Source organism: Aphelocoma coerulescens, chromosome 13 (assembly GCF_041296385.1).
Source record: "Aphelocoma coerulescens isolate FSJ_1873_10779 chromosome 13, UR_Acoe_1.0, whole genome shotgun sequence".
NCBI classification, from domain to species: Eukaryota; Metazoa; Chordata; class Aves; order Passeriformes; family Corvidae; genus Aphelocoma; species Aphelocoma coerulescens.
The window spans coordinates 16,870,451-16,894,402 of record NC_091027.1 but is presented as its reverse complement, the minus strand read 5'-3'; the positions used below and the strand labels follow the sequence as shown (position 1 = coordinate 16,894,402).

General features: G+C 50.9%; 2 protein-coding genes across 2 annotated transcripts in view; both read right to left on the bottom strand.

Annotated features, from left to right (window-relative positions):
• LOC138118368 (protocadherin alpha-2-like) overlaps positions 1 to 22,987 on the bottom strand; it is a 90,781-nt gene extending 67,794 nt beyond the window's left edge. Inside the window, exon 1 of the mRNA XM_069029306.1 lies at positions 20,531 to 22,987. Coding sequence (XP_068885407.1) covers positions 20,531 to 22,987 — 2,457 coding nt within the window. The remainder of the gene's footprint in view (positions 1 to 20,530) is intronic.
• On the bottom strand, positions 14,442 to 17,331 carry LOC138117884 (protocadherin alpha-8-like). Its single transcript, XM_069028509.1, has one exon. It carries the CDS (start codon positions 17,148 to 17,150, stop codon positions 14,595 to 14,597), a length of 2,556 nt encoding a protein of 851 aa, XP_068884610.1. The 5' UTR covers positions 17,151 to 17,331; the 3' UTR covers positions 14,442 to 14,594.
• Positions 22,988 to 23,952: the final 965 nt, after the last annotated feature.

The window sequence follows — 23,952 nt, the reverse complement described above, 5'->3', positions numbered from 1 at the left end:
TTAGTAAAACATTGAATACAGTGCAGCATTGAAATGTTTAAGACACAAGAAGTTGGGCTATTCTAACAACAGTTGCAGAAGATGATCATATGGAATCATTCACTTCAAAATCTTGCTATCTGTCAAGATAAAAGTCATTCATTTACTCTCAGTGCTCTCTGTAGACTTTGTCTAAACTCATATAACAAAGATGAACAGCATGATTTGCTCTGAGCAGGTGACTAAGACTTTTTAATATCTAAGGCTCAGACACAGAGCATTTAGAGGGATGAATTTGGGTGGAAGAACCATCTTGGGAATTAACCTTTACCCATCCACCTCTACCCCCAAAGAAGTTCTGCAATAATACTTCTGTGACTGATTAATCAACTTATTAAAATATGGAGAAGGTAATTGACCTCCCAAGAAGAATCAGGTGATGTATTCCCTATGACCTGGGCAAGGAAGTATTCCTAGCTACATAGGAAGTCCTTTCTCTGAAATATATATGTCTGGTCACACATTTGCAAGAAATGCAAAAAATATATATCCAAAAATTAAAAATTGATGCTGAGAAGGGTTATCAGCATAATCAGATAAGTGCAGAGGTTACCACAGGAACAAAAGACTGAAAAGGATCAACTTGTTTAGCTTGGTAAAACAAAGGCTGAGAAAGGATGTGGTTGCTTTCTAAGCTGTGGGTAAAGCAAGATGCAAAGAGGGAAAGAACTACTCACACTAAAAGGGAATTGCTGGCACAAAATCAAAAGTCTACAAATTCATTGCAAAGAACAGCTGGCAGGATGTCAGAACAGCATTTCAAAGTCTTAGAGGAATAACTTTCCAATAGGAATAATGGGCACAGCCTAGTGAATTTTGTAATTAAAATTATTATTTTTACAATTAAAATTTAAATCTTTGAATTTCAATATTTAAGATTAAATGGTGACTGGTACAGGAAAGGACTAGTCTTGATCTAAATTATGTTTTCTTGTTTTATGATTTCATACAAGGATTACCCTTCCTCAGCCCACGTCACCATTCAACCTCATCCTTCCCTTCACCTTATCCATCTCCAAATACAATCATATTACTCTCCACATTCCCTCAAGCCCTTTGTCTCAACCAACTCCTCCTGTCACTCTCCCTTCCCCTACTTCTAAAAATAACTCTCCAAGACAGGCATCAGACAAGCAAAGTTTCAGCCCAGGCATTTGTAGCCTTTACAGGACTCAGAGCTCTTTTGCTGAACACATCCTTCTTTGTGAAAGGGAACTGGAGTGCTCAGAAGGATGCACTTCCCCTGCTGAATTTTCTTTGGTCATCACTCCTTCTAGGATTTTCTTGGCTGGACCTCAAGAGTAACCTTTGCAGCCAAGAAATCTTCCTAAAAACTGAATTCTTGTAATGTGGACGTAAGACTGCTGGTTCTAGACAGGTTGTTATTAGCACTGACAGAAAGAATTGGGAAGGTGCTTCACTCTTACATTTGACTGTTATTCCCATCAGAATGAGACACAGGGAGGGTTTGCACACACATCTGGTCTTCACTTGTGTGAGGAAGCCACTGATGCTTAGCCCACAGCAGTTCAGCCTCAATTGCCAGCCTGTCTCAATGTAAGTGGATCCATTTTTGTCCCAGGAAATGCATGCCATGTTGTACAAAATTATTCCCCTCCCATTACAGTTTAGCGAGAAATATTCTCCATTGCAAGGTTTGCATCTATTTTTTTGGGTGTAACCTAAATACTGAATGCCAAGTCACAGAGAGGTCACTATGCTCTGAATGTAGAAATATCTCACAGGCCTTTTGTGTAGCACAATGGCCAACACAAGCAAACAAAAGAACTGTAGCAATCCATGGCTACATCACAATCCCAGAAATCAGTCAGTGAACCACTGCTTCCTTTAGTAACCACTCGTGCCTTTGTCTCTCTCACAGCACAGCAGAGTACCATGCTTTTCACTCAGCTGCCATTTATGCCATGCTGCAGAAAGACACAACAAAATACTGAAAAAGATACAATTACAGTTTACTCTACTGCTCTTATGGCCATACACAGAGCTATTTATAGCTCCAACCCAAACAGAAAATATAGAAGCACAAATGGGGCTCATTTGTCTGCATATGTAAACACATCCAAGCCTATCGTTTCATTCAGTAGCAAAAGCAGAACAAGGATAAGAAATCAACCTAAATTTTGAAAATACATCTAAGTTTCTGGGAATTCAATTAATTTTTCATATTTGCAGGCCTTTTTCTATCCCACATGTACTGAAAATTGGAATCACCTCCTCAATTTAAAAAAACTCAACAAAATAAAAATCAGGTTATTTAAGTCCTGCTAAAATTGTAATTTTTAAATATTTTTCAGTGCTTTGAAGGATAACTATGAAGTTGCTCCTACTGCCTTTTAAATATTTGTTACTTTCTTTTTGTTACATTTGTATTCTTAGGAAGCAATAATATCACCCCTCCTCAAAAGCTCAAAGGGTCATGTAGATTTGTGTTTTTAACTCCAAATGAATCAGTGTGAAAGCACTTTCGGACTACATTTAGTCAACATCCAAAATTAAATTGTAAATTTTCAAACCAAAATTTCTAATGGTAAATATATATATATATATATATATATATATGTGTGTGTGTGTGTGTGTGTGTGTGTGTGTGTGTAGTTAATTCTCCAGCTCGAATGCCACTGGAATGATCAGCACCAAATTAATAATAACCAGCACGATTTTGGTTTCAAGGGTAGATGGATTTTTACAGTCCCTGCCTCTGCTCCCCTACTCAGCTCAATTAAATTAAAGCCTTTGGACTTTCCACATAAGCCATATCTATGGTTGCCCACCTCTGAGTATTAGAAGCCAAGGAAATAAAATTGCCAAAGATGACATCTGGGATTTATTTTTCCCACCATCAAAAGCTCCTAAAAAGGTGTCTTATGTTACAAGTTTAAAAATTCACCTGAATGACTGAAATACAGTGAGATGTAATGAGACACATTTTAGTTGTTCTGATTATGGAGATAAGGGATACTTCTTCATTTTGCTTATTACTCGGTTCTTTAATGTGTTGTTAACCTGAGTTTCCAGATCTTGCTCAACTGCAACAAATAAATGAGTTGTGACAGTTTTTTGAGGTTTTTGGTTTGGTTTTGTTGTTTTATATATATGTCATCATTATTATTGGTTTTGCAGTTATGAACTACTCTCCAGCCAAAGTAACACTCCCCAGACACTGTCAGAGTTCTTGCAGATATCTTCTGAGTTAAGATATTGCCAAAAAGTTTTTTAACTTCCCATTGCAAAAGTTCTAGCTCAACTTTTTTGTTTTTCAGATCCTCAAATAATCAGTGATATTCCCAAAGTATCCAGTGCATTAGGTACAGATTCTTCTTTACATACTGCCAACTGCTTTTTTCCTAGACTCCACACTTTCTTATGGAAGGACACCAACCCTTTTCCTTTTGCAAGATCTAGGTATTCCACATACCCCTCTCTGAACAGTGAGAAACCCATGACACCTGCAACCCTCTGCTGCTACAGAGAACAGAATTTAAAACTGATTATGACTTTGATTAAATACTAGGAAAACCATCATGTGCAAAAAATCAAACCTGGTCAACACATAAATAAGGGAAGGTGTGATGAATTAATTGCATAGTGAAGAGCAAACTGGGACTTTTTTAGAAGGGAATATTTACAAAAACTCACTACTTGGAAATTCAAGAGTTATAAACCAAAGTGTTATGTAGTTGAATGTATATTTGATTATCCAAAGAAGTTATTGAAGCTACCCTTACATCAAGGTTCAAAAAGGAGCTGGGCTTTTGCATATATTTAAAGGTACAATAAAGATTTCAAAGGTGAAAATAAACATAATGGCTACAGATTTAAGACAGCCTCTAATAACTGTAAACTAGAATAAAAAACAATAGCAGGAAGCAGATTACACCACGTCTGTCTAACTTGAGTTCTTACATTTCCCTTAGAAACATCTGGAGTAGCTCTTACCAGACACAGAGCACTGGCCTGGACAGAACCAACAGTGGTTAGTTACTGTTATGCACAGCAAGGAATTTGACAGTCTGCAGGCAAAACATTTCAAAACATCATAAAAATATAAAGATGACTCCCAGGACCTATTAAAAATACATATAGAATACTGAATCTTGGACAAGTAATGCAGCAACACCCAGGAGATTAGGCCTGCAGCCCACCTTGTATCCCTACATTGTGATCACAAAAAGATTTTTTTCTCCTGCAAAATCACTCATCACACTACTGAGAAGAACCCAGCTTGGTCAGAGGCTCAGAAGAGAATTTTTTAAGATTCACAAAACCTATGGATTGTTTGGAAAGTGAGAGGAACACTACAAATCACATTTCTTAAAGAGGTGCTGGATATTGAATTATTGCTATTCCACCACAGACTTACCTTGGGCATTGCAAACCAGCACTTTGGCTCCACAAACTATTCCCCCTCAATGAAAAAAAGCTCGGGAATGTTAGGGTGGGGATAAAGAAAGATATTTAAAAAAATAAAATCAGAGACTCTACACAGTGTATCTTAGAACCACCATTGATTAGAAACTCACATGGACTCTTATCATGCCCCTGCTTAGCTCTCTGAAGACAATGGCTTGGCTTGCAAGAAATTTAGTTTTCACTTACAGCTTTACCATCAGTTGTGTCTGAAAGCCCCTAATGTTTGCAGCAGAAAAAAAAAATCATCTCTTCTGCCATCCCATGACAATATTTCAGCCAAAGAGATTCTTGGCTTTAGGAAACACACAAAAGAAACTGAAATTTCCTCCAGGTGCCATGAATTGACACCTGTTTTCCTGCAAATGCCCACAGTACGTTCTGCACTGAACAACCTAGAGCAGACACAAGGCCATGTGTCTGGGAGAAAAAAGGTGAAAGGAAGAAGTACTTACCACGAGGACAGCACTCAAACGGTCACTTTGGACCTGCTGCACTTGGATGCAGGGCCCTGGCACCTGTAACCTTGAGCCACTAGGAACATTCCCAGCATCACCATTTGGGATGCTGCTGTTACTAGGCCCAAGACCTACAGATGCCCTGTACAAGTAGGTGTGAGTCAGTTTACCCACACCAGTGACCTCCAGCATGTCCGGTGGGAGGTGGGAGCTGGGCAGCATGTGCACACTGTAGCAATACTTTTTATAGTCATCAGCTGGGCAGCAGCAGCCATTGCAGCAGCAAGTCCGGCACCGGCACAGCCGGATAATAGCAAGGAAGAAGATGAATGCCGCAAAGATGAACGAGACACAGGCAAGGGAAACGATCAAGTAGATGTTTGTAGCGTTGAGTAGTGGTGGTGGTTCCCCGCTGTCATCAAAGTCTGGCAGTGCCTGGGGCAGGGTGTCAGCCAGCAGGATGCCCACGGTCACGGTGGAGGAGAGCGGTGGATCCCCGTGGTCCCGCACCACCACAACCACCTTGTGCTTGAGGAAGTCAGTGGAGCGCATGGAGCGCGTGGTGCGCAGCTCACCGGTGTGCGGTGACAACTGGAACAGGGTAGAGTCGGAGGAATGGGCAAGGTGATAGGAAAGCCAGGCATTCTGTGCATTGTCCTCATCATCTGCCACCACTTTGGTCACCAGGTAGTCCTCATCAGCCAGGCGGGGCACGACTTCCACAGCTACAGAGCCATTCTGGCTGGTGGGGTACAGGATGGCTGGGGCATTGTCATTCTGGTCTGAGATGTAAACATTCACTGTTATGGAAGCACTCAAGGCTGGTGACCCGTTGTCCTTGGCTTCCACTTGGAAATAGAAGCTCCTAAGCTGCTCAAAATCAAAGGCACGTTTTGCATAGATGCTCCCATTGGCCAAGTTCATAGACAAAAAGCTGGTCAGGGCACTGCCCGCAACTGTGGAATTCCTGAGCGTGTAAGAGACCCGTCCATTCTCCCCTATATCGGGGTCAGATGCCGAGACCTGGTAGAGAAAAGCACCAAGTGGATTGTTCTCTTCCACAAACACATCGAATGTGTCAGCACTGAAGACAGGGGGGTTATCATTCACGTCAGAAATCTGCACCCAAACAGTCTTCTGAGTGGTGATAGGAGGAGAACCCAAGTCTGTGGCAGTAATGGTGATGTTGTACTCACTGATCAGCTCTCGGTCCAGAAGCTCACTGGTGACAAGGCTGTAGTAGTTTTGAAGGGAAGGCTTTAACTGGAAGGGAAGGTTTTCAGAGATCTGGCAGGTTACTTTCCCATTCTCCCCAGGGTCTTTATCCAAAATACTCAGCAGAGCTATCACCGTGCCAGGAACAGCATCCTCCGGAATGGGACTGGAAAGGGATGTAATTGTAATCTCTGGGCCATGATTGTTCACATCAGTGATCTCCACCAGCAGCTTAGCTGTGCTGGACATGCCAAATGCCCCATTATCCCTTGCCTCAATAAGCATCTCGAGAAGGGGTCTCTGAACAGCTAAAACGCCACTGACTGTCACCTCCCCAGTGTGTGGGTGAACTGAGAACATTCGCTGTAAGTCAGCAGAAGTTGTATTGCTAAAGGAATACCTGACCTCTCCATTTGGACCTTCATCCAAGTCCGTGGCGTGCACTTGGACTACCAAAGTGCCACTGGGGGAGTTTTCCAAGATACTCGCCCTGTAGACCGAGTGCTCAAATTCTGGTGCATTGTCATTGGTATCCAGCACAGTCACAATTACCGGGACATCACCAGACTTTGGAGGATTCCCACCATCTTTGGCTGTAAGCACAAGTCTGTGAGTGGCTTGCTGCTCCCTGTCTAAGGCTTTCTTCAGCACCAATTCAGGATATTTACTCCCATCCCCGCGTATCTGCATTTCCAAATAGAAATGTTCATCAGGGCTCAGAGTGTAATTCTGGACACTGTTAGCACCTTCATCAAGATCTTGGGCGTTGGGGAGTGTAAACCGTGCCCCAGGTGACAGGAACTCAGGCATGTTTATATGATATTCACTTAAGGGAAAGCTGGGGGAGTTGTCATTTATGTCCAAGACTTTGAATTCCATCCTATAAAGCTCTAGAGGGTTTTCTAACACGAGTTCATAATTCAGAACACAGACAGACTTTAATTCACAAAGCTGTTCTCTGTCTATGGGCTCATTAACAGACAAAGCCCCCGTGCTGGCATTTATATTAAAATATTGCTTACTTGAACCGGTGATCATGCGAAATTTCCGAGCTGAAAGTGTAGCTGCATCTATTCCTAAATCCTTTGCTATGTTCCCAACAGACGCTCCACGCTCTGTTTCCTCGGCGATGGAATACACTATTTGCCCGTCCGCGGTGCAGCAAATAAGGCAGAAGACCATTAAGTAGCCCCGCATGCTTCCTCCCCTGGCTCAGCTCCCCGCAGACCGGCTCAGCAGGAACATAATCCAGAATTTCAGCAAACACCCCAAGTTCCCGGCGCGAAGCGAACGGGCACCGGGGCGCGCCGGCGGCAAGGCGAGAAGTTCGGTGCGGGCGCGGGAGGCTCCGCGGCGGCTCCGCTCCCGCTCCCCACGCCGTGCCGCCGGCTGCCGTGCGGGGCGAGGCGGCAGCTCCGCAGCGCTGCGCCCGCCGCCGCCGCCGCTCGCTGTGACCGGCGCGCCGGCCCCGCGCGGTTCTTGGGCGGGCGGCGGCGGCGGCGGCGCCACCCAGAGGCCGCGGAGACCCCTGCGCCACCGGGGGAGGGGGCTGCGCTCCCCCCGCCGCCGCTGTCCCGCCGGCCGGCGGCTGCTTCTCCTCCCGGTCCTCTTTCTTCCCCCCCTCTTCTTTAACGCCCCGACGGAGATGGAGCGGGGGGCTGCGCGCAGCCGAGTCCGCGTCATGGATGTGTTTCCGTGAAAAAGAGATGCAGAGCAGACCCCCCCCCCCCTCCGCGCCTTGCGGGAGAGTCAGCGAGAGGATGTGCTGCCGCACGCTGTCAGAGTACCGCGGTGGAAGGGGAAGGTGGATGAGAAGTGACAGGCATCGGCTAAACATGGGTCAGCACAGCCCAGGCACGCTCCGGCTGAGCACAACATTTCCCAGAGGGGTTTTAAGAGCACAATTAAAGGAGGCAGTCGACTCTACCCCTGTTAAACTTTACAGGGGAAAAAAAAAAAAAAAAGGCCATGAGAAAAAGAGAATACTCAAAAGGAAAAAGGCTCTTTCCTGCTTCACCTTTTGAACAAGGTAAATTAACACGGATTATTGGAGAGAAGGGTCTCTGCTCTGACAGTCAGATCACCCCCAGCCACAGATGAGCTCCCATCCAGCCTGCCAAAGCAGGATGGGGATGGCTCGGGTGGCAGGGGAATATGGGAGGCTGCAGCAGTTCAATTACTCATAGAGAAATAAATATCAGCACCAAAGAGGTTTTGCATTTAGGACATGCCCAGGAGTTGTGAGGAGAGATGAACTGATACCACACAGAGACTGCAGATCATGAGTGGAAAAAAATAACATCAAAGCTCTCTGCTCCCCCAACTTTCCACACAGAGGGAACTGCTACCAACTGCACCCCAAAGCGGGTACGAGAGGGCAGAAAATAATTTCAAAATACCCTCCTGGAAAACCTTCCTGGAATGATCTTCAGGAGCAGTTTATACAGATGGGCCCTGGCAGCACCTCCATCTCCTCTGTTCCCAGCTTCTTTCTGTGAGAGCTTGTTATGGTGAGATCCTGATCGATCAAAAGCAAGAGGCTATAAATGTGGGACAAGGACAGATCTTAACCCTTCTCATACTCATTGTGTTTCTTTCTACAGCTCAGAATTTCCAGGCAAGTGAAACAGAACGTTTCAATTATACATAGTATATATAGGGCCTTTCAAAAAGGGAGAAAATCTGGAGCACAGCCAAAAATTGTGCATTAAATTAAATTTAAAAAAAAAAAAAAAAGTCAATACATCTGTTTGCATCTTCACAACTCAGCAAAGCCTCACAGTGAGGTTCTCATCCTGGCACACTGGAACAGATCTTGGTCTGCTCCAGCACAACTGTCTGCAGATATGATTTTTTAACTCCAGGAGGTCCTGGCAGTACCTGAATGTTGCATTTTACATCTGCTGCACTGATGCTACAGAATCTCTTACAGCTTGGGAGGAAGCAGGGGTGGTGGCAGAAGGCTGAGAGAAAGCTACAGAGCTGCTGCTGGGCATCCACCTTAACTCACACAGGACATAAATCTGTTCAGTAACCCACTGCACACAGTACACAATACAAATACTCATGGTATGCTGCTTAGCCCTTTTTCTTTTCTTGATTGCTAAGTGCAGAAATACCCAATTCCTACCCAATCACCACAGAATTGTCATCCAGACTCCCCCCGCTCCCAATCTTCCCTAGATTCTTATTCTGTGACAATGTCATCTAAAATACCTGAGAAGTTGCTGGGTTTACTGCTCTGTAGTGACACACAGTCATTATAAACACCCTGAACCAGTGCAATAGCACCTATTAAAGTCACAGGAAAGAGTTATATATTTCCTTAACACTGACCTGGATAAATCCAACTGTCCAGGAAGAGCTGGAAAGCCACATGTTGATGCCTCAGGTGCACACACAGGTAAAACACACAGCCTCTATCCACCCATCTGAGACTCAGTTTACAATGAAGAAACCCAAGAATTTTGGACTCAACATCCTTCTGTTGAGCAGACAAGCCCCCTCAAAGGCAGATTTTCCTCAAATATAATATTGAAATGACAAGCTGTAGCTATTCATTTTGATTGCTCGAAATACTCGCAGCGCTAGCAGAAACTGATCAATGAATGGCCAAAATCAAAGCAATTGCACATTTGCCTGTAAGATGTACTCACCTTTGGAGAAGTATCCGGCAGCCTACAATGATATTAGTCTTTATTCCATTCATTTACTACTCATTAGCCATGAAATAAGTTCTTCATCTTTCTGCTACATCTCTGATTTTGCAGCATTGCCCAGTGCTTGTACAGGACTCTAAGTGAACCTCCCTTCACTTTGCTTTGTTTCTAACAATTTTAAACCTTACCACCCTGCTTTAGCATTTTGGCATAGCTTGTCCTCTTGTCATTTTCCCTGTGGACAGTGATGTGTCAGGCAGCTTTGCTCACCAGAATGTGCATGTTGCCAGCACCCTCTCGACACCCAGATCCTACCATGCTGCCTTCCCAATCCAGTGCGTGAGTGTCTGATCTGCACACCACTCAGGTAGACAGCTCTGGGTCACAGCCAAGATCCAGCACTTAAAAATATTAAATATCGAGGGCCAGTTACAACACAGACACTGCTGCCATGAAGAGAGTAACACAGTTGTGTCACAGGAGCAGAATCCAGCCTTGCCCACCGTGTGAAGCCACTGCTCTGCTTGGCTGAGTCCCAGGCATGTTCCTCCTTGCCTGTTTGTGCTTTCCCTTCCACATTCAGCTCAAGGCAGTCTCAAGTGTGCCTTTATACAGTGTCCCTACTCACACTCTTTTGGGGCCACCCTTCCACCTAATCCTTATTTTCAGGGTCTCCAATCTCAAAAGTCTCCTCTCCATTTCAAGTCTCTTACCCTAATTACATTATCATGCTGTATTAAAGTATTACGTTGTATTAAACACTTTTAACATAGATATTTCCCTTGGTATCACAGCAGACAATCCAACCTCTGCTTAAACCCCCTCATCTTACATTTGCCTTCAGTTTGCCATATCCAAACCATTCCCTATTCCCTTCCCTCTGCTGGACCCATTCTTAGAGCCAGTTTGACCTGACTCATGGAGGAATTCACGTCTGTGATCCTTCTACACGACCCCTCATCGTGTCTCACTCCCTAACGTGTTCAGAGAGCTCTTCCTCCACGTTCCTCTGCCCGCCAGGCCCTTGCACTTACACCGCCTGGGAGCGTACTCATTCTCCCTCCCTGTCTTACATTTTCAGCCAATCCTCCCCTTTTCCTGCAATTAGACCTCGCTGCTCCAGCCATGCACGCTGTGCTCAGAACAATGGTGGCTGCCAGAAGAAACTGTTAAACCAGCAAAGGCAAAAACTAAAGGCGAAGAGCAAAACCGGTTTGCGTCGTTGCGAGCACACAGCTGCACCACACGAAGGGACACTCGTGTTTGAACATCACCATTACGTCAGCGATGATTTAAAGGCGCTGTTTCCTCGGGCAATGCATCTAAGGCGGTGCCTTCGACGGAGGTTTGCAGGACACGTCCTGCTCGGTGCTGGGGCTTGGGAAAATCCCTGGGGCGCTCACCAGAACTGAGGGGTGCCCATTGGTGCTAAATTAGGGCACAGCACTTCAGCGGGAGACAGCAGGGGAATCCGTGGAGGAGAACGGACAGAGCAACAGCTCTGCTGTGTCTCCTCCCAAGGAAATCGATAAGCTCCGTGCGGCGGCAGCTGTCCCCGGAGGGCAGCTCCAGCCCTCACCGCCGCCTGGAAGGACCACATGAAAAGCTCGCACAGTAATGGGAACCCGACAATAAAGAGGGTCTGCCTGCGAACGAAGGACGACCGGACTTCGGACCGAGCCCAGATCACCAGCGCGGAGCCGCCGACGGAGGTGCAAGGACCCCGTTATCACCTTTCACACGAGAGGAAGGACGGTGGTGCCCCGGCGACCCGAAACTCCGGGCTCCTCCTGCTCGGGAGTGCGGCGGGCAGCCCGCGCTGTACCCTGCGGGCGCCCCCCACCCCAGGCTCGCTCTCAGCCCCACGCTTCTCCCGACGGACGGGACGGACAGAACTTTTGGCAGCACCGCCGGGCTGATCTGCTCTTTTCCCGGCAGCTCTGAGCCCCTCTTCTTTGCCAAGGCAGGCTGTGCCTGCTGGCAGAGCAAGCAGGATGTCAGGATGCCCTTCAAAAAGCTCGCAGCTGCTCCTTGGGGACGCGGGAGCAGAGACGACTTTTAGCTATCAGGAGCTCGGAATAACAACCTCCCTCATATGCAGAGGATTTCTAGATTCTCACGAAAATCCTCATTGCCCGCATCAAGCCACAGAAGCAGGGACCCACTACATGCTGCTCAGTATACCGCAGGCAAGAACTCGTCTCTTTAACACGAGGACGCAGATCGGTCTCTTGACCCCCAGTCAGAGAGCACCGGACTTGACGGAAGCTGCCGGGGAGGACACCAGCGACAGCGGGTGCGGGGGCTCAGTCCCGCTCGTGCGGCAGAGCGGCTCCGAGCCGAGCACTCGGAGTCTCTGACAACCCCTCCGAGGCAGCCGTGCCGGGCATTTCCCTGTCTGTAAAATCCCGTTCGGATGCTGCAAAACAGCCTCCGGCCACCACGGCGGAGCAGGCGCTGCAGCCGCTTCCCCTCCGCCTCTCCCGCTCCCGGAACCACCGCAGAAGCGCTCGGCAGCGCTCCCGGCTGCCAGCCCCGCCTCTGCTGCCAGGATTGCACTGTGCCTGATAACATCGCGCTCATCAGCGTCGCTCTCCAGAACGATGTGCGGCGGCAAGTAGAGCCTGCGCTTGCAGCGACTGCCAGCTCTGTACGAAATTGGCATCGTTTATTCTAGAGCCTTCTGTTAACGACTCCTGCCCAGACTATACCACGAAGTAAAAGCATCCACGAGCTGTTTTTAAAGTTAAGAGTGCTTTATGTTTCTAACACAAATATTAAAATACTTTCTTGACAGTGTATGTCTATAACAAACCCCGAAAAGATCTTCAATTCTTTACTACAGTCAGAGAACCCAAGGGGAACCGAACAGAAGCCAAATCCTCCCCTACCCCAAACGATCGGCACTAAGAGACCCCTTAATCATAACCCAAAGAAACGAGTCGCTTCCCACACCTGGACAACCAGCAAATGCTGCTTCTCCGTCTTCTACAGAGATCGTTAAATCTGTTTATAAGCTTAAAATAGAAGTTTTGCCTTTAGAAAATCGTGGTTCCATCACATCCATGTGAATAAAGGAAAGAAGTGACAGTTCTGCAGCGCTGGGGTAAACCTTGCTACTCTCAAGTGAAGGTGGTTCACGCACAGTTAAGTGGTGATGACCCACTCCCCTTCAGCACACGACTCCCGTTCCCGATCAAAGGAGACTAAATAAACAATCCCCAGCAAATACACAAAGAACTCAAACGTAAAGCCGGTACTAAGGGATCTAAGAGAAGAAAAGAGAAAATAGTGGGATTTTCAATTCAAATTTTCATTCAAATGCTTTTCTATGGGTCAACCCCTTCCTACGATACTTTCCGAAAAGGACGCGAAGTTTTCAAATTTCGTTGCTGTTTTCGGTACACCTATAAGAACCATCCTCGTAGTTTTGGAAATAACGACCTGTCATTTAAGTTCTTCAGTCCGTGTCCTTCCTCTAGAGAGCTCTATCAGCTCAAAACCCAACTGAGTGTACGCTGTCAAAATAAAAATTCTGCATTTACAGACATCACTGTGTTTTAAAAATATGGGGGTTAACCAAACGAATTGAACGCATAACATGAAATTATATGAGTACTGTTTGTTCTTATTACCGCAGCATCTTTACACACTTCGCTTTTAAACTATAGAGAAAATTGTTGAGACAGAAGAGATCTTCACTTTTTCCTTTAAAAATTGCTTTAATTTTCTGACACTGAACAAGAAACACTGAACATGACCCTGATGTCTTATCTCAAAGAGTATTTTGAAGCCGGCCGGGATGAGAACCGAGTCAATTCAGTGCCATCAGTGCATGGACAAGATCAGCTGAAAAATAATGCTGTTGAAAACAACCCGGTAATTAAACCATCGCTCCCCGCGCCGGGAAATCACTGAGGAAACTACTGTGGAAACTGTGTTCTCTTGGTTTTTTCTGCTCTACTGCTGGGAGAGCCAAAAGCTTTCAACCTACTGTCCCTGAACTATTGAACACCACACATAGAAATTTTCAATTATAATTTTCCCTTAACCAATTTCCTGCCTCTCTCCACTCCCACCAAGTTTGGACTCTTCTTTCCACAGCGCATTTCTGTACAGATGGGATAAAAGAGATGCCACGTCACTGCAAAGAATGAGATCAGGTCGTGGGAATGGCCGATAAGCACCCCCTCCCTGAAACAGTTCTCAATTTGTTCACAAAACATCCTGGATTTTACTTAATTCCACCCCCACACAGGTACAGATTTTCCAGATGGACTTCCAGAGACAGAACAACGCTCACAACCTCCACCAAAATTTCATCCGCTCACTCCACCCCATAATTATCAACTCACGTATTTCAGCTTCTCAAGAGTGGCGAGTCCCACCAATCAGAAAGCTTCTAAATTAAAAAACCACCGAGTGTCTTGGCGCAAATGAACACATCAAATCAGGCGTAAACACACCTGGCTCAAAGATATAATTACACTCATCTTGAGGGAGGTATTAAACTACTGAATAATGCACAGGTTGAAAGGCGCCTAAAACAGGAAAATGAAATGTCTCCTAACACCTAGTATTGTAATTTGACGCCTAGACGGCATTAAAAATAATAATAACGAGGAAAAAAAAAAAAAAAAAAAAAAGATAAGGAAATTTTGAGAAGCATCCACGTACAGAGACAATGAAATTTCAAAATATGAACACGCATGTCTAAGGCGGATCATTACGTCTACATCCACCACACTACAAAGCTAGGACTTCATCCTAAAACTCTTGCCACAGAAAAGCTGTTTTAAACCATCGAAGATCCATGTATTACATAAATAGTACGACGGAAGAGAGAGAAATTAAAACAAAAGTTTCCGAAGACTCTTACCAGGCTTGAAGCAAGAGGGGAGAGAGATGGCCCCTTTCCAACAGAACCGTTTTCGGCAGCGGAGCCGGGCGGCGGCGGAGGGAAGTTGGGGCTGAAAACCATGAGGTCGCTCTTGCCCGCGCCGTCCGCCACGCACAGGCTGCGGCTGTGGCGCTGCGAGTACGACCAGCTGCCCACTTCGCTGGCGCACACGAGCGTCGTGGGCCCGGGCCCCGACAGCACGGCCGCCCGCGGCGCCCAGCGCGACGCCCCGTACAGCACCACCGCCAGCAGGAACAGGCTCGACACGGCGCAGATGGCCACCACCAGCCACACGTTCGTCGCCGCGCTCGCCGCACCGGCGCCCAGCTCCGCGCCCGCCGCCGACCGCGACGACGACGATCCCGCGGCCGCGGCCAGCGCCGCCTCGGCGGCCTCCACCAGCGACACGCTGAGCGTGGCCGTGGCCGAGCGCGCCGGCTCGCCGTGGTCGCGCACCACGATCAGCAGCCTCTGGCGAGGGCCGTCCGCCTCCTCCAGCGCCCGCGCCGTGCTCACCTCGCCGCTGTAGAGCCCCACGCGGAACGGGCCCTTGCCCCGCGGCTCCCACAGCTCGTAGCGCAGCCACGCGTTGTAGCCCGAGTCGGCGTCCACGGCGCGGATCTTCGCCACCACCTGCCCCGCCGGCGCCCCCCACGCCGCCCACGCCCACAGCGTGCCCGACACCGAGCCCGAGCCCGCCGCCGCCGCCGCCGAGCCCGCCTCGCCCGCCACGCCGCCCGCCTCCGGCGCCGAGCCCGCAGGCGGCAGCAGCGCCGGCGCGTTGTCGTTCTCGTCCAGCACGAACAGCTGCACCGTGGCGTTGCCGCACAGCGGCGGCTCGCCCGCGTCCACCGCACGCACCTCGAACTGCAGCACCTGCAGCTCCTCGTAGTCCAAGGGCTGCAGCGCCCACAGACGCCCGCTCTCCGCGTCCACCGACACGTAGCTCGACGCCGGACGCCACCCGCCGCCCACGCCGCCCTCCCACACCGAGTAGCTCACGCGCCCGTTGCCCGCCTCGTCCGGGTCCCGCGCCCACAGCCGCGCCAGCTCCGCGCCCGCCGCGTTGTTCTCCCGCGCCAGCACCGTGTACACGGCCTGCGCGAACGCCGGCGCGTTGTCGTTCACGTCCGACACCGCCACCCGCAGCCCGCGCCTGCCGCGCAGCGCCGGCGCCCCGCCGTCCTCCGCACGCACCTCCACCTCGTACTCCGACACCCGCTCCCGGTCCAGCGCCTCGCGCAGCACCAGCGAGTACGAGCCCGCGAACGTCGCCTCCAGACCGAACGGCGACGCCGGCCACACCCAGCACCGCACGCGGCCGTTCGCCCCCGAGTCCCGGTCCGACACGCTCAGCAGGGCCACCACCGTCCCCACCGACGCGTCCTCCGGCACCGGCACTGACAGCGACGTCACCCACACCTCCGGCGCGTTGTCGTTCACGTCCAGCACCTCCACCAGCACCTTGCAGTGACCCGACAACGGGGGGGAGCCATTGTCTCTTGCTTCTACAGGGATTTCGTAACTATCTATTTCTTCATAGTCTAACTTGCCTTGAAGAATGATTTCTCCTTTGTTTTCATCGATAGTGAACATTTCTTTAACTTTTGTACTGACATGTCTACTAAATAAATATATAATATTGCTATTGATCCCTTCGTCAGGATCCGTGGCACTAAGCGTGACTAACAGAGTCCCGAGCTCTGAACCCTCTAAGACTTTAACTTTATACACTGACTGGTTGAACTGGGGTGCGTTGTCGTTTGCATCCAGCACCGAGATCACCAGCTCCATGGTGCCCGTCAGAGACGGCCGGCCCCCGTCACTCGCCGTCAGCACCAACCGGTGCACGGGAATCGTCTCGCGGTCCAAAGATTTCGTTAGAGTAAGACCTAAAGATGTACTCTTGTCATTATTCTCCTGATGATCAAGACTGAAATAGTCGCTGGGGCTGAGTGTATAGGAGAGCTGCGCGTTCGCTCCGATATCCGCATCCGTCGCGCCCTCCAGCGGGAAACGAGACCCCGGCAGAGATGACTCCGCGATGTTAAGGGCTTCTTCCTTCACGCGGAAGATGGGGGCATTATCATTGATGTCGGTGACCTCCAGCTGCACATGGAAGACGCGCAGCGGCCGCTCCACCAGCACCTCCAGCCGCAGCGCGCACGGCGCGCTCTTGCCGCACAGCTCCTCCCGGTCGAGCCGCGAGCTCACCAGCAGCGCGCCGCTCGCCCCGCTCACCTCCACGCTCGCCCGCCGGCCCTGCGCCACCAGCCGCAGCCGCCGCGCCTCCGCCTCGCCCGCCTCCAGGCCCAGGTCCTGCGCCAGACGGCCCACCACCGTGCCGGCCTTGGCTTCCTCCGGCACCGAGTACCGCACCTGCCCGCCCGCCAGCGCCCAGGCCGCCTGCAGCACCAGCACCCGCACCACCGCACACCAACGCTCCTCCATCGCTATCGCCTCTGGCCCCGAACAGGTCCCTGCCCGGCTCCCCGCCGCCGCCCGGTCGGTCGCCTTAAGGGCCCCCTGGCAGCAGCGGGACGCCGCTCCGCTTTCTCGGCGCCCCGCCCGGGCCGGTCCACCGCATCCTTCCTCCCGCTGACGGCACCGTGACCGCGAGTCGGGGAGGAGCTGCCGCGCTCCCGTGTCTCTTCGCGGCCAACAGCGGCATCTGGTGTCCGGCCGCGGCTCCGTCCGTGAGCAGCCGCTTGCAGCCCTCCTCCCGCTGCCGCAGCGGCTCCGTGCGGGGATGGACTTGCCGTGGCTCCGCCCGCTCGGCCGACGCGCTCCGCGATTTCCCTTCCGAACATTGCCTTCCTCCGCAGCGGTAATAGTTGGTTCTTTTGTCTCCTCCCCTTCTCCTCCTCTTCTCCTTCTCCTCTCTTCTTCTCCTTCCTTAAGGCACTTTAATTGAGAAGTACACTTGCCAAAATGTACATGTAATTGAACGCCTGTATTAATCCAGGAATCATACCTAGGAGTATCTTCACTGCATAAAGCCTACCCCACTTCTCATCTCCGGACCTTATCTTCCGTTATTCCTGAGGAGCCATAACTCAATTTCCTCATTTATGTTTTCTTCTTGAAGATATTTCATCTCTTTCCTCTACAGAAGAACACTGCATCCTCGATCTTCCATCTGCAGAAAGTACTCAGGTCTTCGGAAGACATAGATTCACATGTAATATATTTGGGTCTAGTCCAGGAATGCTAGAAACGAACAGAAATTGCTTACCTTTTCATGGCTTCATGACAGGGATGTAGCTGAGCAATCCCACACACTCTCCTTGGTTTTTATAGAGTAAATAATATAGTAAACCCATCATGCTACAAAGAGTACCTGTGTCTGTCCATAGCAGGACTGTTTTGCCTTCTGAAGTATAGTTCCAACCGAGTAAAGCATCAGCACATACCAATTCCAAAGAGTTTTAACTCCATCAGCGTCTCCCTAACTCGATATTCTAAACATAACCAGAAATTAACAGCAGAAATCAACTCACAAGGGTTAAATAGCTCAGGGAACCTGAACTCTCTCATCTTTACGTATCAGTAAAGTATTTCTCATAAGTCTTATCCCCCACGTGTAGCTGCACAATGAAGATCGAGGTCTTGGTTATCATTTTCAGGCAGGTAGGCACTCACAGTATGGCAAAACCATGTGCCCGTTACCGATGGAGATGAGCTGCTGCAGGACACAGCAGTCATCCAGCCATGACACAACTGAAGACAAGAGGTTTGCACCACTGTTCTGGCAAGCCACAGCTCATTTTGTAACATGTTCCCAGGCTCCCACCTCATCTACTGACATAAATACATCACAGCCTCTTCTCTGCACAGCTACCTCATTTTCTGCTACCCTGCCATGTAGGCCAGGCAGTAGCACAAATCAGATGATTTCACACAGTAGTGAGTTGCTGACTCTACCATAGGAAGAATTAACTATGCACCCCGAGGTAAAATAATGGAACATACCAAATGCTAAAAACCTCTATGTAGGTGCTTCAGGAGATGATTTTTAACTACACCTGTTGCTATTCTAACAGCTATCTTGATTTATGTCTAGGTATCTGTTGTCAGGCCCATGTTCAAGGATCACTCTTCAAAATTTCAGGGAAGCAGGACTGAGAAAGCAAACAGGTTTTTTTCCATCCTCTCAAATCCCAGCTGTATTGTCAATATTTCTGTATCCATTTCTATGAAGGCAGAAACAAATGAAACCTGAAGCTTCACAGCATTCTCTCAAAGTAAAATTGACCTTAAGAGACTACAAGACAGTGAACCACAGTGATGGCAAGAGGCACAGATCCTGAATTATTTGCATTATTTGGCAGCATGGCTTTCACTCACGATTGCCAACACATCTCCTGACAAAGACAAGCTAAATCACTCTGTGTGGAAATCGGGACTTTCAAGCATCATCCATGTTCATATTCACATGATCATCATAAGGAAAGCACAAACCGAAACAAAAAAAAATCAGTTTATTTTTTAAAGTATTCTCAGGGAAGTGAATAATAAAATTAAATTAGGTAAACACAAATAAATTAATGTTAAAACCCCACAACATCCTGGAAATACAATGCCTACAACTGCTGGGTACATGGAACTACCCAAGTCAGAAACCAAACTGAGGTGCTTCTACAAATACATTAATCCATGAAAACCAAGTCCTCTACCAATATGTCTTGCTTGGTCTAGCACTATGGCTGCACATTTTGACATCTGCTTTGGTTCGTGTTCTTCTGCAATTAAGTACCTTACATTAGAAAGTGCATTTAAATCATACTTAGAAGCGGTAAACATGAAATGCATCTGTCTTTTTCATGTCCTTAGTAATTCTGTAGTACCTCACAAACTAATATATGCCATGCAAGGTGGAGAGGCAAGAACGTTACATGATTTCTGTTTCAGAGGTGAATCAAAAAGGAGGTCAGACTTCTGAGTAAGAAAAGACAGGAAAACAGCAACTTACAGCAGTCAAAAGCAAGAAATTCATTAGAACTGCCCCACCTGTATGACAGGGAAATGGAGGCAAGTGAAGATACTCCCTTGAAAATAAAAGTAGACTGGAAGAAGCACTCAGAGTTGTGATTAATACACAGATGGCAGGAAAACCAGACCTAATGACACCAGCAAGATAAGGTAAACACTGCAGTCGGGAAGAGATCTTTACCAGGAATTGTTCCATTTAATAACTCATGAGGGGATCCAGAAAGTCACGGACAGTGATGTACCAAAGATTACAGGAGATATCACCCTATGGAGCAGAGTTAAAACACAGGTCTGCTGAAAAGAACTGCAGAAAGAATTGATGACTCTGAAGACCTAGTCAGGAAAATGGCAAAATATTTTCAGTACAGGGGACTACACGGCTGAGTAGACAAGAAAAGAGAGGAGGCTTCAAGACGGACTGTGACTGAGTCTGAAACAGACACTGAAGGTTCTAAAATTACGTAATAGAGAACAAAGTGACATATATATAAACTCCATTCTCAGTGGCAATCAAAAAGGAATGACTCGAAAGACACGGCAAGACAAAAATATTCCGTTCGACTTTCCAGAAATACGGAGTGCACCAAGATTCAAGTATTTTGTAGAGCTCCCCTCCTTAATACAGTAAGAAGAAGAGAGAAGATAACACTGACATAAAAAATCGTCAGCAGTGACCATTAAAGACCATGAAAACGAGGAATAATGCAAGCAGCAGTCAAAGGGTAAAGGAACACGAAGCACGAACCGCCCCCGCACCGCGAGGGCGGAGCCCGGTTTTAAACAGCAACTGCCCAGGGGAGGCTGAGAAGGGTCAGAGCGAGAAAGGAAGAGCCACTGACCGTGTCCAGGAGAGCGGAGGGCTCCGGCTGCGTGTCCTTGGCCGCGGGGCCGGGCGGCGGCGGAGGGAAGTTGGGGCTGAAAACCATGAGGTCGCTCTTGCCCGCGCCGTCCGCCACGCACAGGCTCCGGCTGTGGCGCTGCGAGTACGACCAGCTGCCCACTTCGCTGGCGCACACGAGCGTCGTGGGCCCGGGCCCCGACAGCACGGCCGCCCGCGGCGCCCAGCGCGACGCCCCGTACAGCACCACCGCCAGCAGGAACAGGCTCGACACGGCGCAGATGGCCACCACCAGCCACACGTTCGTCGCCGCGCTCGCCGCACCGGCGCCCAGCTCCGCGCCCGCCGCCGACCGCGACGACGACGATCCCGCGGCCGCGGCCAGCGCCGCCTCGGCGGCCTCCACCAGCGACACGCTGAGCGTGGCCGTGGCCGAGCGCGCCGGCTCGCCGTGGTCGCGCACCACGATCAGCAGCCTCTGGCGAGGGCCGTCCGCCTCCTCCAGCGCCCGCGCCGTGCTCACCTCGCCGCTGTAGAGCCCCACGCGGAACGGGCCCTTGCCCCGCGGCTCCCACAGCTCGTAGCGCAGCCACGCGTTGTAGCCCGAGTCGGCGTCCACGGCGCGGATCTTCGCCACCACCTGCCCCGCCGGCGCCCCCCACGCCGCCCACGCCCACAGCGTGCCCGACACCGAGCCCGAGCCCGCCGCCGCCGCCGCCGAGCCCGCCTCGCCCGCCACGCCGCCCGCCTCCGGCGCCGAGCCCGCAGGCGGCAGCAGCGCCGGCGCGTTGTCGTTCTCGTCCAGCACGAACAGCTGCACCGTGGCGTTGCCGCACAGCGGCGGCTCGCCCGCGTCCACCGCACGCACCTCGAACTGCAGCACCTGCAGCTCCTCGTAGTCCAAGGGCTGCAGCGCCCACAGACGCCCGCTCTCCGCGTCCACCGACACGTAGCTCGACGCCGGACGCCACCCGCCGCCCACGCCGCCCTCCCACACCGAGTAGCTCACGCGCCCGTTGCCCGCCTCGTCCGGGTCCCGCGCCCACAGCCGCGCCAGCTCCGCGCCCGCCGCGTTGTTCTCCCGCGCCAGCACCGTGTACACGGCCTGCGCGAACGCCGGCGCGTTGTCGTTCACGTCCGACACCGCCACCCGCAGCCCGCGCCTGCCGCGCAGCGCCGGCGCCCCGCCGTCCTCCGCACGCACCTCCACCTCGTACTCCGACACCCGCTCCCGGTCCAGCGCCTCGCGCAGCACCAGCGAGTACGAGCCCGCGAACGTCGCCTCCAGACCGAACGGCGACGCCGGCCACACCCAGCACCGCACGCGGCCGTTCGCCCCCGAGTCCCGGTCCGACACGCTCAGCAGGGCCACCACCGTCCCCACCGACGCGTCCTCCGGCACCGGCACCGACAGCGACGTCACCCGCACCTCCGGCGCGTTGTCGTTCACGTCCAGCACCTCCACTTCCACGCTGCAGTGACCCGACAGCGGCGGTGTCCCTTTATCTGTCGCTTCGATTTGCAGTTCGTGTAAACGAACGTTTTCGAAGTCCAAAGTACCCGTCAGTCTGATCTCGCCCGTCTTGGTGTCAATGGCAAAGAGTTCTTTGTTACCGACAGGAATCGAACTCAAGATGCTGTAAGAAAACTCCTTATTGCTGCCTTCGTCCGGATCCGTGGCATTCACATGCGCTACGAGCGTCCCCTCTGCAGCGCTCTCCGGCAGCCGCACTTTATAGACAGACTGGTTGAACTGGGGTGGATTGTCATTCACATCCAGCACCGAGATCACCAGCTCCATGGTGCCCGTCAGAGACGGCCGGCCCCCGTCACTCGCCGTCAGCACCAACCGGTGAACGGGAATCGTCTCGCGGTCCAAAGACTTTGCGAGCACCAGAAACAGAGACTTCCTGTTTTCATCAGAGGATTTAACATCCAGTGTAAAATGCTCGCTGGGGCTGAGTGTATAGGAGAGCTCAGCGTTTGCTCCGATATCCGCATCCGACGCGCCCTCCAGCGGGAAACGAGACCCGGTAGGGGAGTTCTCCGATAAACTGAGGTTTCTGCGGGCGGCGGGGAAGATGGGGGCATTGTCGTTGATGTCGGTGACCTCCAGCTGCACATGGAAGACGCGCAGCGGCCGCTCCACCAGCACCTCCAGCCGCAGCGCGCACGGCGCGCTCTTGCCGCACAGCTCCTCCCGGTCGAGCCGCGAGCTCACCAGCAGCGCGCCGCTCGCCCCGCTCACCTCCACGCTCGCCCGCCGGCCCTGCGCCACCAGCCGCAGCCGCCGCGCCTCCGCCTCGCCCGCCTCCAGGCCCAGGTCCTGCGCCAGACGGCCCACCACCGTGCCGGCCTTGGCTTCCTCCGGCACCGAGTACCGCACCTGCCCGCCCGCCAGCGCCCAGGCCGCCTGCAGCACCAGCACCCGCACCACCGCACACCAACGCTCCCCCATCGCCGCCGCCTCTGCCGCTGTGGCTGCCGGCCCCGGCACGGGCCCCGCACGGCTCCCCGCCGCCGCCCGGACGCACCGGCTCTGCTGCCCGGCCCGCGCCGCCCCCCCGCGCTCACAGCCGGGCTCTCCGCCGCACCGGGGCGGAGCCGCCCACACGCCGTTCCTGAGCCTGCAGCGACACCGTGCGCTGCTCCGCCGCCTCACACGCTCCGCCACAGCGCCTGCGTTTTCCGTCTGTCATGGCCATCTCCTCTGCTTTTTCTCTTCCAAACGTGCTCGGTTTTCATTTTATTCTTTGTGCTTTTTTTCTGTTCCCTCTTCTTTATCCCTTCTGGTAACTCGCAAGAAGCCTCTGGAGCCAGACAGCAGAAAAAACAAGCCGGATCCACCAACTCGATTTTCTCGGCATTAGCTTCGGACCGCGGAATATTCTAATCGAGGTGGAGGCTCTGGAGAACCAGCTCCATCCAGCGATTAGAGGTAAGGTCGTTGAGTACTGCTCATCTCCTTTTCTCTTGTTTTCTTTCTTCTTTTTGTCATCTTCCATTCCTTATTACCTCCTTGTGTGATTCCTTCATAACACCTTCTTTCTTTCTCTTCTCTCACTCCTTTTATATACTTCTTTCTTGCTCTCCTCCCTTACTGTGTACAACGAGAGCATCTGTGATATGCCAGTAAACTCGTTTATCCTTCCTTCCTTCCTTCCTTCCTCCCTTCCTTCCTTCCTCCCTTCCTCCCTCCCTCCCTTCCTTCCTTCCTTCCTTCCTTCCTTCCTTCCTTCCTTCCTTCCTTCCTTCCTTCCTTCCTTCCTTCCTTCCTTCCTTCCTTCCTTCCTTCCTTCCTTCCTTCCTTCCTTCCTTCCTTCCTTCCTTCCTTCCTTCCTTCCTTCCTTCCTTCCTTCCTTCCTTCCTTCCTTCCTTCCTTCCTTCTTTCCTTCCTTCCTTCCTTCCTTCCTTCCTTCCTTC

Bases quoted from the DNA above. Each gene is read 5' to 3' on its own strand.
- LOC138117884 (XM_069028509.1), bottom strand. From the start codon at position 17,150: ATGGAGGAGCGTTGGTGTGCGGTGGTGCGGGTGCTGGTGCTGCAGGCG.